The sequence below is a fragment of the Sus scrofa genome, chromosome 2, assembly GCF_054392235.1.
Source record: "Sus scrofa isolate SSC_HxYL_T2T_F1_AM1 chromosome 2, Sscrofa_HxYL_maternal_Yorkshire_Landrace_v2.0, whole genome shotgun sequence".
Taxonomy (NCBI): domain Eukaryota; kingdom Metazoa; phylum Chordata; class Mammalia; order Artiodactyla; family Suidae; genus Sus; species Sus scrofa.
This window is the reverse complement of record NC_139384.1, coordinates 5,881,908-5,894,454: the sequence shown is the minus strand read 5'-3', so window position 1 is coordinate 5,894,454 and position 12,547 is coordinate 5,881,908. Positions and strand designations below refer to the sequence as shown.

Here is a 12,547-nt window from a genome sequence, read left to right as displayed (position 1 = left end):
TGGGACGCAGGTTTGATCCCCCGCCCAGCACAGTGGGTTAAGGATCTGGCATTGCCACAGCTGTGGCTTAGGTCGCAACTGTTGTTCGGATCTGATCCCTGTCCCGGGAACTCCATGTGCCTCGGGGTGGCCAAAAATGAAAAAACAAAAACACAATGAAATTAAAAACAGGAAATCAGAGGGGAAAAAAATCAATGAAACCAAAGATTTCTTTGAAATCTTATCAGAATCAGCAAGGGAAATTGCCTCTTGACAAAACTAGTACTGGGCAGAAGAGGGGGAAAGACTTCTCCTAAGAACGTTTGACCACATGCCAACCTGAATTACTGATACCTGGGCGGTAGCTAAGACCCCTTGCTGAGAATTTAAGATGGTGCAGGTTTGGCTTGTAATCAGGCAACTGATAAACACATTTCCTCTCTGGAGGAATTCAGTTTTAACGCAATCTCAAAAAACATCCCCATTGATAGAATTCTAAGAACTATAACTTCAGTCAAAATTCACAAATTGCAAGAACAAACACAAAGAGTAGCCTGCATCATCAGGCCTCAAAGACCTAAGATATTGGAATTACCAAAAAATATACAATATTTCAATATATTTGAAGAAAAAAAGGAAACTTAAAATGTAAGACAGCAAGAGTATATAAAATGATCGAGCAAACTTGAAAAGGAACCAAACAGAACTTCCAGAAATGAAAAATAAAACATCTGACAAGTAAAACTCAATGAATGCGTTGACACAACCTCTAAAACACACCCCTTAAAAAAAAAAAAAAAAAAACACAAAAAAACAAACAAAGCCCTTCAATAGATTGGTTTAGCAGCTGAAAAAAGACTTAACTGGAAGATATATGTGTAGAAATTATCCAGAATGCCAGAAGCAGAAAACAAGAGCTACAAAGAGACAAGGAGGATGGAGTAGGAAGGTCTAGTAGAGTTCCAGCAGAGAGAGAAGACATCTGAGGACCAATTACCACATTTAGAATGGAGGGACAATGAGGCCCCACTGTACGGCACAGGGAACTATATCCAATCTCCTTGGACAGACCATGGTGGAAAGCAATACATATTTTTTTGAAGAAAAATGTATATCTATGTATGACTGAGTCACTTTGTATGGCAGAAATTGGTGCCACATTATAAATCAATTATAATTTAAGAAAAAACATAAAAAACAAATGAAGATATGACAGAATTTTCTAGAACTGATGAAAAACATCAATTCATTGACTCAGGATACCTAAGGAATCCCATTAAGGTAAATGCAAAGAAAACCACACTTGACATAGCACAGTAAAACTGCAGAATACTAAAAAAAACCCCACAAAATCTTAAAAGCAGTTGGAGACAAAAAGTACCTTTAGGAGTTCCCTTGTGGCTCAGTGGGTTAAGGATCTGGCATTGTCACTGCTATGGCATGGGTTCGATCTCTGGCCCGGGAACTTTGCATGCCATGGGTGTGGCCAAAAAAATTATCTTCAAAGGAACAGTAACAACAAAAACAGCAAAATAGAAAACAGTTGACTTACAGCAACAGTGGAGACTAAAAGAATCACATTTTCAATATATTGACAGGAAATAACTATTAGCCTAGAATTCTGCACCCAGGAAAAAATAAATGAAAAGGTAAAAAAACTAGAAAAGATAGGACAATAGCACAAAATAAAGGAGTAGAAATATATCCAAGAACATTAATTACAATAGATACAAATGACTAAATAACTTCCATTAGAAGACAAACTGTTACCTACATTTTAAAAATCCACCTACAGCCCATTCTTAAAAGGCAGAAAGTGAAATAAAAGGATAAAAATAAAAGTTTAATACATTTGGGAGTTCCCTTCATGGCTCAGTGGTTAACGAACCCGACTAGGATCCGTGAGAATGATGGTTCAATCCCTGGCCTCGCTCAGTGGGTTAAGGATCCAACATTGCTGTGAGCTGTGGTGTAGGTGGCAGATGTGGCTCAGATCTGGCATTGCTGTGGCTGTGATGTAGCCCAGCAGCTGCAGCTCTGTTTTGACCCCTAGCCTGGGAACCTCCATATGCTACAGGCACAGCCCTAAAAAGCAAAAAAAAAAAAAAAAAAAAAAAAGCTTAATATATTCGTAATCAAAGGAAACTCAGCCTAATAAAAGGCATCAATTTAAAAAAAACCTAGGGGAGTTCCTGCTGTGGCGCAGTGGGTTAAAAATCCAGCTGCAGTGGCTCAGGTCACTGCGGAAGTGTGGGTTGGTTCCCTGGCCCAGCACAGTGGGTTAAGGATCTGGTGATCCCACAGCTCCACAGCTGTGGTGTAGGTTGCAGCTGCAGCTCTGATTCAATCCCTAGCCCAGGAACTTCTATATGACATGGGTATGGCAAAAAAAAAAAAAAAAAACCTATAGCAAACTATGGTGAAATACTGAAATTATTCCCTCTAAGGTCGGAAACAAGTCAAAGATGCCCACCCTTTGCCTTCACTCAGACAGAAGGGCAAGAAAAATAAGAGGGATGAAAAAAAGAACAAAATTATCTTTTCATAGATATGATTATAAATATAGAAAAGTCAGAATTTACAAGTAAATTATAAGTTTTAGGTTTGCTGGACATAAAAATATTATCTTCATAAACCATGAACAATACATAACTATCAAATACTTAAGAATAAATCCAACCAAAAAAGGTATGATATTGAAGTTCCTGTTGTGGCTCAGCAGAAACCATGAGGATGCGGGTTCAATCCCTGGTCTCACTCAGTGGGTTAGGGATCCAGCGTTGCCGTGAGCTGTGGTGTAGGTCGCAGATGTGGCTCAGACCTGGCATTGCTCTGGCTGTGAAGGCTGGCAGCTGCAGCTCTAACTCGACCCCTAGCCTGGGAACCTCCATATGCCACGGGTGTGGCCCTAAAAAGACAAAAAAAAAAAAAAAAAGTATGATCTTTATGAGAAAAAGTATACAACTTTATTGAGAACATTACATGAAGAGATTCACCATGCTCATGAACTGGAAAATTCAATTTCGTGTAGATGCTGATTTTCCCCAGACTGATCTATAGATTAGGTTGGGCTCCATTCACAATTTCGAAGGGGTTTTATTGGTAGAGCTTTACAAGCTAATTCTAAACTTTATACAGAAGAGCAAGGGCCAAGAACAGAACGTGGGGGATCACACACGGGTAGATAAAATGATCAGTGGGACAAAATAGAAAAACCCATAGTGGTATCTTTGATGGGTCACTATACAGCAAGAAAAAGGAATGCCCTGCAGCCACACACATTGATTTGGAGAAATCTCAGAAACGTCATATTGACTGAAAAAGCAAATCACAGGAGAATAAACAGGGTATGGCTCCACTTATATAAAATTCAGAACATGCAAAACCCATACAAACATATGTAATAAAATCACAAAGCAAAGCCAGCTCAGTGTTTCCTCTACCAGGGAGGCACGGCAGGGGCTTCAAAGGAAATGGTACCCGCTTCCTAAATGGGGCTGAAGAGGGTGCTGTTTCTCTTTATTTTATAAACATTTTCTTGCATCTTCTATTTAATAATCATTAAAAAAATTTTTTAAAAACCATATTTTGGAGGATGAGGGGTAAAGCAGAGGAGGAAGCAGGAAGTCTGCCAAAGCTTATGTACAGCACAGTGACAGGCACACCAAGTTCCTAACAGTTAAAAAATAGTAATAGAGCATGCGCTGTGGGAAAACAAAGTCCTAGCAGCTCAAACTTTGGTGGCACGGGCCTGGCAGAAGGGTGGGCTGCTCTGAGGGTTCTTGGAGGCAAGCCTGCCGTGTCACTGGAGGACCTCCTCCGCCTCCAGCAGTATCTGTTGATTTGTCACTTCACCCCATTTTTGGTCCAGCCTCTCACCCCCACCCTCCGCAATGGAAGTCCCCACCTCCAGCCTAGTGGGGTAGCTGCTCGGCTGCAAGGGGTCAGGTGGGCTACTCCTAGCTACTCCTCAGAGAGACTTGGGATCAGTCCCTACTGTCAGCCCCAGACCTTGCCTTCCAAGGTGCTGGTGGAACCCCCGAGCCTCTCCAGGGCTCTGGGATGGGGGGCGCTGTGGCTGCCCCTTGGCCCCACCCTCTGGGAATGCTTTAATTTCAGCTGCTCCTTCTCCAAGCCAGGAACTGGGCCTGGGTCCCTCCCATGTCTCAACATGTTATCAACCTCTTTGGTCTGCTGCTCTCTCCCTCTTTTCTTTTTTCTTGTAAATTCACGTCTTTTTTATTTCCTTACTATTTTTTCAGATTTTAAGAGGGAAGAGGCAAACATGTTTAACACATGTTTAAACCTACCTCATTTACTGGAAGTGTCTACTTTACTATATTTAAATGAAAGTGTTTGAACGGAAGCTCCTAAGGGGTCCAGAGAGGAGCCGGGGCCTCTCAGCTCCATCCCCCACCTGACTTCTCTGCCTTGATTTTTTCCTACTCACTCCCCTGGGCTGTGCAAGGGTAACAAAGCACAAAGACCTGGGTTCAAATCCGACCTTGTCCATTTACTACCCCAGGATCTTATCCCATAAGTCTCAGAGCTTTAAGTTTTATCACCCATGTCACTGCTGTCCTGTGTCCCAGAGAAGTTCAATGAGATCGTCGGCGTTGAACTGCTCCTAACTCTAGGGCACTGAACCTGGGAGAGAATTCTGGACTCGCATACCCTGGCTCGCTCCCTTCTGCCTTGGCACCCCCCCACCCCCACCCCGCAACCCCAAGAGCCCTGGCTCCTCTCGCCCTCAGGCGTTCCGTGCTCCGCAGGCCTGCGGTCAGAGGAACCAAAAGCAGCCTGGGCAACAGTGAAGGGCCAGAAACCTACGAAGATGGAGGGAGTCAAGAACCACGTGGGCACTTTATTAACCGGGCGAAGGGGCAGCTGGACAGGCCGAGCAGCCCCTTGCCAGACCCTCCACTGTACTCAGGGGCCGTCGACAAAGGCTGACTCACAGGGCCCGAGCCCCGGGCACTGGGAATCCAAGCTGGGAAGGGAAAGGCCAAGGGTGGGGCTGGAGTTGCCGAAAGTACCAACCTGCCCCCGCCCGGAGGCTGGGGGGTGGGCCGGAACTGAGTTATGCGTCGCCTCTCGTGTCCCCGCTCCTTGCGCCGCTCAGGCTCTTCCAGACGTCAAGAAGCCGTGAGCCCCACGTCAGCTGCGGTCTGGAAGGTGATCCCGTCTCCAGGCAGCGGGGAGGCCAGGAAGGGCCAGAGCCAGACAAGGACCCAGCGCGGCCCCAGCGCCGCCTGCAGGTTATGGCAGGGCCCCAGGTCGTAAGAGTGCTGGCCCCGAGCCCACTCCCACGTGGTCTGGCCCCTCAGCAGCAGCATCCCATGGAAGAGCAGTCCGGCCCCGCACAGCAGCGCACCTGCCACACACGTGTCGGTCACGAAGGCCAGGGCGAACTGCGCCAGCGACACTCTGCCTGCCAGGGGAGAGCCGAGAGGGTCAGGGAGCAGCAGCAGCAGCGGGGCCCCGCCCTCCCCTCACCCCCCGCCCCCCACTCCCTACACCCCACACCACCGAGAAGCAGGGCTCACTCCTCCATGGGGCAAACAGAGTCGCTGCCCCCCATGGCCGATCCGTGCTGGCTGATGGGACCACACCGGTGGTGAGCAGGGCAGACACAGCCCCCTGCCTAGATGGGACTCTCACTCACACATCAGACTGGGTAGCGCCTCCGGGAATCCCAGGATGAATGGCAGGGTGCATCTCTGCCCTCAGGGAGCTGGCAGACAAGACATTCAAGACTTCCCGTCTCAGTTACTCAATTACAGCTGTGATGTGTGTGACAACGGAAAAGTATAGCAGCTTGAGCCATCCTAACCCACCAGTAGGTAATGGGTATCAGCTGAACTAATATGAACTACAAGATGCCCTAAAACTTGATGCCAAGCGAGAGAAGCCAGCCACAAAAGGTCACATTGTATGGTGCCATTTATATGCAGTGTCCCAAACAAGCAGATCTATAGAGACAGACAGAAGATTAGTGGTTGCCAGGGGCTGGGGGGCGCTCGTGGGGAGGGGGGACAGACTGCTTAAAGGATACAGGGTCTCTTTTTGGGGGTGATGAAAATGGTCTGGAATTAGACCGTGGTGATGACTGCACAACACTGAATGAATGTACTAAATGCCACTGAATTGTGCACTTGAAAATGGTTAAAATTCTGAGTTGCATGTTACATGAATTTTACTTCAATAAAAAAGAGCCTATGGTGGGAGAAGATGACATTCAAACTTATTAAAAGGCTCAGGGAGGGAGTTCTCTGGTGGCCTAGTGGTGAAGGATCTGGTCTTGTCACTGCTGTGGCTTGGGTTCAATCCTCAGCCTGGGAACTTCTGTATGCTGCAGGTGCAGCCAGAAAAGAAAAAAAAAAAAAGAGAGAGAGAGACTCAGGGAAGTCAACTTCATCTTTTTTTTTTTTTTTTTTTTTTTTGTCTTTTTAGCTATTTTTTGGGCTGCTCCCGCGGCACATGGAGGTTGCCAGGCTAGGGGTCGAATCAGAGCTGTGGCCACCAGCCTACACCAGAGCCACAGCAACGCGGGATCTGAGCCGCGTCTGCAACCTACACCACAGCTCACGGCAACGCCAGAACCTTAACCCACTGAGCAAGGGCAGGGATCGAACCCGCAACCTCATGGTTCCTAGTCAGATTCGTTAACCACTGCGCCACGACGGGAACTCCAACTTCATCTATTTTGACAGTGATGTTTCGGGTGATGCCTGAAGGTTCCGGAGGTATTTGCTAGGTGAATAGGGGAGGAAACACTCTGTCTAAAGGTCCTAGGACAGGATGGAGAAGTGCCTGTGAGACATCGAGTGGATGGTTCCGGAAGCTCAGGAGAGAAGCCCGGGCCAGATATGCAGCTTTCCTAGTGGCTGGTACAAAAGACAGTTCCGAGACCCAGCAGAGCATGTAGAGAGATGAGAACCGTGCCTCGACCTCAGCCAGGAAATTAGGTCCTTAGGGACCAGATATAAGGAACCCAGAAAGGAAGTAGGAAACCCCAAAGTACAAGCTGTGGCTGGAGGTCAGCAGTTTCATGAGACTGAGAGGTCTCAGGTCTCATGAAGCAAGAAGAGAGCTCAGAAGGTCTTCTGGGTTTTGTGGAGACAGAGGCAGGGGGACTGTGGAGGTCTGGGGGGACAGACGGGGGCAGGGGCCAGTCTGGAGCAGACGGGGGAATGGGGGGAGGTGAGGAAAAGCAGCCCATGAGCCCAGGCCCGTCCTTTGACTTGGCTGCTGACGAAGAGCCAGAGACACAAGGTGGAGAAGGATGCCGGCTGAAGTTAGGGTATGTACCAAGGGAAAACCCGAAGGAAGCCAGCGGAGGGAGCCTGGATTGGCGGGGGGAGAGGCAACCCCTGGTGTGGGGCCCCTGAGCAGGGAGGAGGAGGGGCCGGACCCTGGGAGACGCGGGGGCAGTCAGCTCCTGACCCCAGGGCAGGACAGACAATTCTGGACGTGCCCGCTGATGTCTGATTTTCTCAGTGATGGATTTTCAAGAGAGGCAGGGCTTAGAGGACAGGAAAGTGGGAAGGTTTCAGCTGCAGGCATTACAGGGAGCAAGCTGATGAGAAACCAGGGTGGCCAGGCACCACGGATGGCCTGTTGAGGTCAGCAGCATGAACGTGACATGGTACCAACTGCCATGAACTTCTGGGCATCTCTGGCCGCTCTCAGCAACCAAGGGGCAGACACAGAGAAGCCAGGAAGGCACAGTGCAAGCAAGACAGAGTGAAGAGGCTTGAGACGTTGCAGGAGAAGAGTGGAAATGAGGGCACCGAGCTGGCCTTGGGGCGGTGAAGACAGAAGGAGCTGATGGGAAGAAAGGTGAGGCCAGGGCTCTGGAGCAGGTGTCTCAGAGTGAAAGAGTAAGTGATGGACAGGAGAAGTGGGACCAAAGAGAGGGGTGACTGATGGGTAACACTTTTTTTTTTTTTTTTTTTGCTTTTTTGCTTTTTAGGGCCGCACCTGCAGCCTATGGAAGTTCCCAGACCAGGGGTTGAATCAGGGCTGCAGCTGCCAGCCTACACCACAGCCACGGCAACACAGCCTTAACCCACTGAGCGAGGTCAGAGATGGAACCTGCATCCTCATGGATACTAGCTGGGTTCGTAACCCACTGAGCCACAAAGGGAACTCCCAGGTGACACATTTTGGATTCCAACAGGACTGGGGCACAGATGCAGAGCAGAGGAAGGAAGTCAAATGGAGGAGAAGGTCAAGAAGCCAAGTGGTTGGGGCCATTCAGCCAGACCTGCAGGTACTTGTGATTTCAACAAGGCCCAGGGCTGAGAGAGACAGAGCGCTGGAGCCCAAGTCTTCAGTGGGTTCGGGAAGTGAGTGGGAGGCTGTGGATGACCAAGTTGGGGGGGAGGGCTCAAGTCTCAGTGGAGACGGGGGGTCACTGGGGGGGCAGAGGAGGCCATGTGGGCAGAGGAAGACCTTGACAATCCTACGGGCCTTCCAAGGCCACCCCTGGGCTTCAGGGAGGGGTCCTAGGGACAGAGCTGGCCTTGGATAGGATGGGGAGACACAGCCACTATTCGGAGTGGTCAGGAGGTTTAGCTACTGCAGGACAAGGTGACAGAGAGGACCGCTGAGAGGTCAGGAGGAAGGAGTCAGGGAAGAGACAGTCAAAGCATTCTGGGGGGCAGATAACCAAGTATAAAAAAAAAAAAAGTGGGGTTTCTATCCTGGGCGGTGGCAGAGGAAAGAGTGTCATCCAGAGCACAGCTTCTCAGTCAGCCTCCCGAGCCCAAACTTCCCCTCCCAACGTCCCCTGCCTATAACCTTCACTGGCTCCCCACTGCCCGGTCCAGTAAGGGCCGTCTCTTCATACCACACCAGAGGCCTCCACCAGCCAGAGCTAACCTAACTGTCCTGGTTTCAATTCTCACAATTTCCATCAAAACACCTTCACCCCTCCCTGCCCAGCCTCTAAGCCTCTGTCACACTGTTTCCCCAGCTCAGAATGCCCCCGCCCCATGGAGTTCCTGTCATGGCTCAGTGGTTAACGAATCCGACTAGGAACCATGAGGTTGCGGGTTCGATCCCTGGCCTCACTCAGTGGGTTAAGGATCTGGTGTTGCCATGAGCTGTGGCATAGGTTGCAGATGCAGCTCGGAACCTGCGTTGCTGTGGCTGTGATGTAGGCCAGCAGCTTCAGCTCCAAACAGACCCCTAGCCTGGGAACCTCCATATGCTGCAGGTTCGGCCCTAGAAAAGGCAAAAAGACAAAGAAAAGCAACAACGACAACAAAAAAACAAGAATGCCCCCGCCTGGACTTACAATACTCCCTCACCATCCCCCACCCGCCCCCGCAGTGAAATACCCCTAGTCTTTCCTCCTCTGCCAGTGCCTCCAGGTACCCTCCCCTGATTCTCAGCCTGGACTCTGTACCTGCGTGGAGGGTCTACTCTTTTTTTTTTTTTTTTTTTTTTTTTTTTTTGTCTTTTTGCTATTTCTTTGGGCCGCTCCCGCAGCATATGGAGGTTCCCAGGCTAGGGGTCAAATCGGAGCTGTAGCCCCTGACCTACGCCAGAGCCACAGCAATGCAGGATCTGAGCCGCGCGTCTGCAACCTACACCACAGCTCACGGCAATGCCAGATCGTTAACCCACTGAGCAAGGGCAGGGACCGAACTTGCAACGTCATGGTTCCTAGTCGGATTCGTTAACCACTGCGCCATGACGGGAACTCCGAGGGTCTACTCTTTTGCCAGCGCGTACACCCAGCTGAATCCCTGGCTGCCCTCACCTCCTGTCAGTGACATTGGGACTGGGTCCCAGGGCACTGCCTGGAGAACCAGCCAGAAATCCCATCTCCCCCCAGGATGGGCCTCAGCCTCCCCGGCTCCCCACCTGTGAGCAGCATGAGCCAGGGCAGCAGGAGGAGGGCGGCCGTGTGGAGGGGCGTGTGGGCTCGCAGCAGAGCTGACAGGGCCGGGCCCAGCAGCACAGAGACGTGCAGCAGGACACCTGCGGCGTGAAGCAGCAGACACAGGAAGGGCCGGTAGTTGTGGAAGCCCACGCAGCGGCCCAGCAGGCGGCAGTGGTGGTCCCGGCGGAGGATGCAGATGCGACAGGCGGAGCAATGCCCACTGCGTGGCGGCACCTGGCTTTGGCACTGGTAGCAGTAACTGCAGGGAAGGAACCACAGGGTCAGTTCCCCTGGCAGCTCCAACTGCCCCACATCATGCCCGGGTCAGCCCCTGAACCTGTCCTGGGGAACAGACACAGCCACAGCCCTCGCTGGGTATATGCAAGCCGAGCACTACTTCCCAGACCCTTCTTCCACTTCTAGAACAGCAGGTCTGAGGGCTCGTCCAGCTCTGACAGCCCCAGTCCTGAGCCCCTTCTCTGGCTTCTAACATCCAGAGCAAACTTCTCATCTCCACTGTCACCACTGTGGCCCGTCACCACGAACTCTACCCTGGATTGTTGCAGCAGCCTCTTGCCCCATCTCCCTGATTCCACCTTTGTCCCCAGGATGTTTCTTTTCTATTTTTTTTTTTTTTTTTTTTTTGGCCACGGATGTGGCATTCAGAAGTTCCTGGGCCAGGGATTGAACCTGACAACGCTGATCTTTTGAAAATTGAGGAGTTCCCGTCGTGGTGCAGTGGTTAACAAATCCGACTAGGAACCATGAGGTTTCGGGTTCCATCCCTGGCCTTGTTCAGTGGGTTAAGGATCCAGTGTTGCCGTGAGCTGTGGTGTAGGTCGCAGACGTGGCTCGGATTCTGCGTTGCTGTGGCTGCGGCGTAGCCCGGTGGCTACAGCTCCGATTAGACCCCTAGCCTGGGAACCTCCATATGCTCCATATGTGGCCCTAGAAAACGCAAAAGGAAAAAAAAAAAAAGAAAAGAAAGAAAGAAAATTGAAATCATGCCCCTCTTCTGTTCAAAACCCTCCAACAGCTCTCCATTTCGCTTCTAGTAAAAAGCCACAAATTCAAAGGTTTACATCTCTAACCTCTCCTCTCCCCCATCTCACTCCACGTCAGCCACACTGGCTGGCTGGCTGTTCTTGGAACATGCTGGGCACACAACTGCCTCAGAGCCTTTGCACTGCCTGTTCCCTCTGCCTAGAACATTCTTTCCCCAGATGAGTGGGGCTAACTCTCCCACCCTCTTCAAGTCTTTGTCCAAATACCACCTTCTCAATGAGGCCTGCCACTCTGTTTCAAACTGCCATTTGCATCCTCTTTAAGCTGCTCTTTTTGTTTCTTTACCACCACCAGCTTCTAACATTCTATATTATTTGTTTATTTATTACACCTGAAGTTTATCATCTGCCCCCTCCTCCGCTAAAATCAGGAATACGTTTTATTGCACCTCCAGTGCCTAGAACAGTACCTTGCACACAGTAGGTACTCAATGTTTGTAAGTGAATGAATGATACTTCTTGTGGCTTCTGGTTCTAAAGGAGTTCTCTGGCTCCAACAAGCGGATCTTTGTAAACTGGTTCTATCATCAGGTCCTAGGGCCCTCCCCCTGCCCCAAGCTCCCCCGGCCCCACACCCCACCCCTGCCAGACCCCGTGCCCCACTCACGCCCAGCCCTGGCCCAGACCACGGCCGGCCAGCATCACACCCCGGATGCTGGGATCCGAGCGCAGGAAGAGCCCCACGTTGCCCAGTAGGTTTAGCAGCTGGAAGGCTGCCAGGGCAAGCTGCAAGGTCCGGGCCAAGGGTCCCAGCGGGGGAGGCCCAGGACCAAGCACCAGCACGTAGGCCACCTCCAAGCCCACAGCCGCGGCCCACAGCGCAGTGAGCACAAGGGGCAGCCGCGCGTGTGCCCCCTCGGCGCTCCCCACCGCCCAGGGCTGCCCCATGGCTTGGGCCCACCCGCGGTGGGATCGGGAGTACCCCGCCGCTTCCGTATCGGGGCGGGGATAGTGTCAAAAGGACGTCTGCCACGACCAATAGAAGCTGTGAAGAGGTGAGGCGAGCTTTCCGGTTCACAGGCGGCGGCAGGCAGATACCGAGATGTGATTGGACGGCCGAACGAGCCAAGGAAAGGCTTGGAACCTCGTCGGCGCTAGAGCCTGGTAGGGCGGCGCCGTTATAGCCCCGCCCACCCGCGGAGGCCCCGCCCCTCCCGCCGTTGCTGAGTCCCCGTCCCGCTGGCTGGCTCGCCAAAGAAGATAGAGTTGCAGCCTCAGTGGCGTCCGGGTTTCCCGGCTCAGCACATTCTCCCTCAACCCTTAGTCGCCCCGATATTAATAGCCCTGCCTCGGCCCATCCAGTTGGCTTGAAGCCCCGCCCCCTCCTCTAGTGTCTCCCCTCGTCACCCGAGAAAACATTCAAATCAACTCTGCGCCTCGGTGTTTCTGACTGTGAAATGGGAATAATGCTCCTTGTTTCCCACCAAGGGGGCGCAGGAAGAGGGTCAGGAGGAGACCCCAAAGGCAGATTAGAGAGGTCTGCAACCGCTATTGTTATCGTCATCTCCGTTGTATACCTGAGGAAATAGATTCAGAGAGGGCCCGTGACTTTCCTAAAGTCACACAGGAGCCAAAACGCGAATCCCGGATCTCCGCTATGAGATCCACC

General features: G+C 51.2%; 1 protein-coding gene across 4 annotated transcripts; it reads right to left on the bottom strand.

Annotated features, from left to right (window-relative positions):
- Positions 1–2,922: 2,922 nt before the first annotated feature.
- Positions 2,923–11,863, bottom strand: ZDHHC24 (zinc finger DHHC-type containing 24). Of its 4 annotated transcripts, none has more exons than XR_014836824.1 (4): positions 11,546–11,863; positions 9,856–10,133; positions 5,645–5,713; positions 2,923–5,410 (listed from the first exon to the last, which is right to left on the bottom strand). XR_014836824.1 is itself a non-coding variant. In XM_003122494.7 (3 exons), exons 1-3 carry the CDS (start codon positions 11,824–11,826, stop codon positions 5,115–5,117), a joined length of 855 nt encoding a protein of 284 aa, XP_003122542.3. In that variant the 5' UTR covers positions 11,827–11,863; the 3' UTR covers positions 2,923–5,114. The 4 variants fall into 4 exon arrangements, 2 of the variants coding, with proteins under 2 accessions (XP_003122542.3, XP_084866863.1); XR_014836825.1 differs by having other exon boundaries at positions 4,188–5,406; XM_003122494.7 differs by lacking the exon at positions 5,645–5,713.
- Between the last annotated feature and the right edge of the window lie 684 nt (positions 11,864–12,547).